At 38.5% G+C, this 2,569-nt stretch overlaps 1 gene segment (V, D, J or C); it reads right to left on the bottom strand.

Annotated features, from left to right (window-relative positions):
• Positions 1 to 117: 117 nt before the first annotated feature.
• LOC121937972 lies at positions 118 to 2,311 on the bottom strand. The segment is given in 2 exon segments: positions 118 to 1,331; positions 1,924 to 2,311. Coding segments are annotated over 2 exon segments (414 nt in total).
• Positions 2,312 to 2,569: the final 258 nt, after the last annotated feature.

Here is a 2,569-nt window from a genome sequence, read left to right as displayed (position 1 = left end):
CTATAATAATTATATATTAAAAATTATGTTACAAAATTAGTATAATTTTTGGCACTTTTTTCCAAGTCATTTCCTTAGTTTTTGTTTGTTACTTTCCTTTTCTTTCTTTTTGTGTGAATTTACAGGGATTTTACTTCACTTTTTACTAATTAGTTAATTTTGGTTAATTTCTCCTCAAATTGCTTGTTGCCTTCTTTCCATGTTTTGGAAAGAAATCAGTTTGCCCAGGTTAAGACTGGTTAATAAACAGTCTAAGCCAATTAATTCTGAATGTAATGTTTAGTTGTGGAGTCCAGAAAATTAAACCCCCCGCTTTGATTTGTATTCATTGTTACTGATTTTTTAACAAATTAAATTTTTGAAAAAAAAAAAAAAATTGCAAAAAGTTAGGATTGTTTCAGTAGCCAATGCTGTTGCAATGTTCCTTCAGGTGAGCCAAACACATACAGACATCACACATTTAAACACATGCAATGATGTGCCTAAATTAATTCACTCCATAAATTATAAAAATGATTAAAAATAAAGTTTCCCACAATAAAACCAGATAAAATCAGACTAATTAAAAATACTAAAACCATAACACAACCACATAAAATTAACCAGTTTCAAGCAGTAAAACCAAGTGTAACCAAGCCAGATAATAATAAATAGAAAGGTTACAGTATTCTGGACCCTGAGTGAAACTATTGCTGTTTATTATTTTGATGACGAACAATGACGCTATCTGTGCGCACCCGGAGCTACATTCAACGTCAGTACAGAGACTGAACAAATAAGGACTTTGAGGCCTGCAAAACCATAATGTGACACGGGGAGTTCTGGAAATATACCTGTGACTTGTGGATGCTGTTTTTGTTGAGTAGGTTCTCAGCAAAATGCTTTGGGTAACTTAATATGGTCTTTTATTGTGCTAGCTGTCTCCTTCATTTAGCTAACTAGTGCAACCGTTAGAGCAGCTGTTGAGGTCAAATTTTTCCAAAAATTCTCCAGCGACCACATATGCACTAGCAACAGGACACGAAAATTTGCATCGTGTTTGTTGTGAACACAGCATAAGCCCTCTCAGAAAGTGCGTCCTCTGCTGCAACGTTGTAAACGTAGTTGTAAACAGTAAACGAAGTTCTTCTAATGTTGGTCCTGGAAAGCCCTTGAACAAAGTTAGCTGTTCAAAAAATGGGTTTAAAACTTCCTGCTGCGGAGCAACAACGATGCAATGTTACAAAAACTCTTGGCAAACCTTGGCATCTTCCTCCTCGATGCAAGCACGAGGAACATCAGTGACAACAGAGAGAAGCCAATGCTGAAGTAAAACATCCAGGTGGTTGGATCTGAGGAGAAAACAAACATGACGTTAGGTTTTAAACATAGACTGTATGTAAAGTTGGACAACATGACAGTTCCCCCAAAGTATAACTTTTCAATCTGGATCGCCCCCTGGTGTCTGTCTGCTGTATAGGTCATAAAGCCCGCCCCTCCATGTTAGTGAATGGGACATAGGCCAAACTAAAAACTTACAGTACAGGCCAAATCCATTTTTCCCAAAGATAGGTAGTTCTCATCACCCTGATCTTTTTCAAGTTTTGTTTTCGTGCTAAGTTCGGTTTTAACGAGTTATTAAATTCTACAAAGAGGGGATTTTCTACCATGACTGACAGCTGTGTGTGCCTATCCATGCGCTTGCATTCAATGGAGCTGCTTGCAATTGGTGGGACGGGTGTTTTGACGGGAACTGCGAATATTGCTACTGCAAAGCCTTCAGCTATCAATGACATCATCCTCGCAAGATGGCAATGCTCGTATTCTGGATATTTTAACCTCACTTCAGCATAGCAGGGTAAGTGGGGACATGCCGTCCATCTTTAAATACAGTCTCTGGTTTTGGATGTGATGTCACAGTACTGCACGGTACCCTCCGCTCACCTTCAACAGTCAGGATGAAGCTCTTTCTGATGGGCACTCCCAGAGACTGATGGGAGACGCTGCATGTGAACTGTCTCCCCGAGTCCCTGAGTGAAGCCCGGAGGTTGAAGTAAGACATCATCGTGAAGGTCTTGTCCTTGGTGGGTTTGTGGCCGGACAGAAAAACGTTCTCGAGCTTCCTCTGACCTGTCGGCTCCTGCACGTACCACTTTATATCCACGTCCAGAGGGTAGTAAGTCTTTGCATAACAGCTGACCTGCTGCATGTCGCCCTCCTTTAGGTACAAATGGGGTTCAACGTTAAGAGAGACACGTGGAGGCTCTGAGGAGAGGGGAGTATAATAATAGAATAATTAGATAATTAGAATAAAAGAACTATAATGATTGATAATAATAACTTTATTCATATAGCACCTTTAAAAACAGAGTTTACAAAGTGCTTTAACAAACAAAGCAAATCAGAAATGGGATACACCAATACAACAATGGAAAGCCAAACAGTCCAATTAAACACAAGCAAGAAGAAACTAGAGTAGAGTTAGGATAAAATTAAAACCAGAGGAAAAATAACAAAAGACGCAGGGGGCACAGTGTAAATATAAAATAATACAAAGTATTTAAATAAATAAACAAAGAAATAAAAAGAA

This window comes from Plectropomus leopardus, unplaced genomic scaffold (genome assembly GCF_008729295.1).
Source record: "Plectropomus leopardus isolate mb unplaced genomic scaffold, YSFRI_Pleo_2.0 unplaced_scaffold28055, whole genome shotgun sequence".
Classification (NCBI taxonomy): domain Eukaryota; kingdom Metazoa; phylum Chordata; class Actinopteri; order Perciformes; family Serranidae; genus Plectropomus; species Plectropomus leopardus.
The sequence above is the reverse complement of the archived record's forward strand: the minus strand, read 5'-3'. Positions and strand labels throughout refer to the sequence as shown.